This window comes from Aplysia californica, unplaced genomic scaffold, assembly GCF_000002075.1.
Source record: "Aplysia californica isolate F4 #8 unplaced genomic scaffold, AplCal3.0 scaffold00072, whole genome shotgun sequence".
Taxonomy (NCBI): domain Eukaryota; kingdom Metazoa; phylum Mollusca; class Gastropoda; order Aplysiida; family Aplysiidae; genus Aplysia; species Aplysia californica.
In genome coordinates this window covers 1,288,125-1,289,207 of record NW_004797342.1, presented here as the reverse complement: position 1 = coordinate 1,289,207, position 1,083 = coordinate 1,288,125, and the positions used below count along the sequence as shown (strand labels likewise).

The following is a 1,083-nucleotide window of genomic DNA, read 5'->3' as shown; positions in this document are numbered from 1 at the left end:
GTCTAGCCATCATATTAAGAATAAGTACGGCTAGACTGGCAGTCTAGCCGTACTTAAGTACGGCTAGCCTCTTCCTATAATAAAAGGAGGCACAAATGGACTGATCAAAACAGAATCTATGGCAGACACCCTCAGAGCTCACGGGATGTCCCTCCTACAAGCCACTCGCTTTGCTGCAGACAGATGCCTGTGTCTCCCCGCGACAGCCAATGGAACAAGCGGAAGGAAAAAGAAAAGAAAGAAAAAAAAGTACCAAAGTCAGACGTGAGACGAAGACTTTGTTAGAATTGATGAAAATCTCACCGGCGGGTTCGCTGTGCGCCGACTACGGGTGCTCTCCGGTATAGAGAATATGTCGTCCGTTATCTCATCTTCGATATCAGATGGTAAATGACTGCCCAAATCGTCGTCATCGTCTTCTTCATCACCATTGCTGTCTTCATAGTCTGGCACTGGTTCAAGCCGTTGAATTCTCTGCATCTCGTGAACTACAAACCTGTTGGATTTATTTTAAACTTTAGGTTATCAACTATGTCGACAATATGCAACCTGAAAGATGGATCGTAAGCAAGCCTAATTAAATAAATATGCTTTTAATAATTAAATGTGAAACGATGCCAAAATCGCAAACTATAAACAAAAGTGAGATAGTCTCTATTCGTAGGTACCCTGAGAAGAGTGAAAGTGTTGCTATTGCATTGCAATATGGTGAGTAGTGGGGGGGGGGGCAGTAGTGAATGGGAACCTTGAGTGACTTTGGAAGTTAAAAAAATGCGGAGATGAGACATAAAGTGTTACAATATCATAAGGGATATAATCGCATATGAGACTTTTATATAAATTGTCTGGAATGAACTGTATGATTTGGAGCTGAATACATACCTAGCAAAATCTTCGTCCGAATGTGCTCCGCTAAACCAGTCGATTCTGGTGCTAGACATGAGATGAAGGAACGTTCCCCAACGGTGCATGATCATGCCTACAAACTGGAAGGAAGAATTGGTTTTAAAAAAAGATAGTCTGGGGCGTACGCCTTTACAGTGGTTCTCTGTCTTACCCTTTTGAGTCCACCCCCCCCCCCCC

The 1,083-nt window shown here is 43.1% G+C and overlaps 1 protein-coding gene across 1 annotated transcript in view; it reads right to left on the bottom strand.

Moving 5' to 3' along the window:
- The window catches only part of LOC101854314 (chitin synthase chs-2-like), a 35,656-nt gene that overhangs the window by 1,257 nt on the left and 33,316 nt on the right, over window positions 1-1,083 (bottom strand). Inside the window, 2 exon segments of the mRNA XM_035968658.1 lie at window positions 304-496; window positions 883-986. Coding sequence (XP_035824551.1) covers window positions 304-496; window positions 883-986 — 297 coding nt within the window.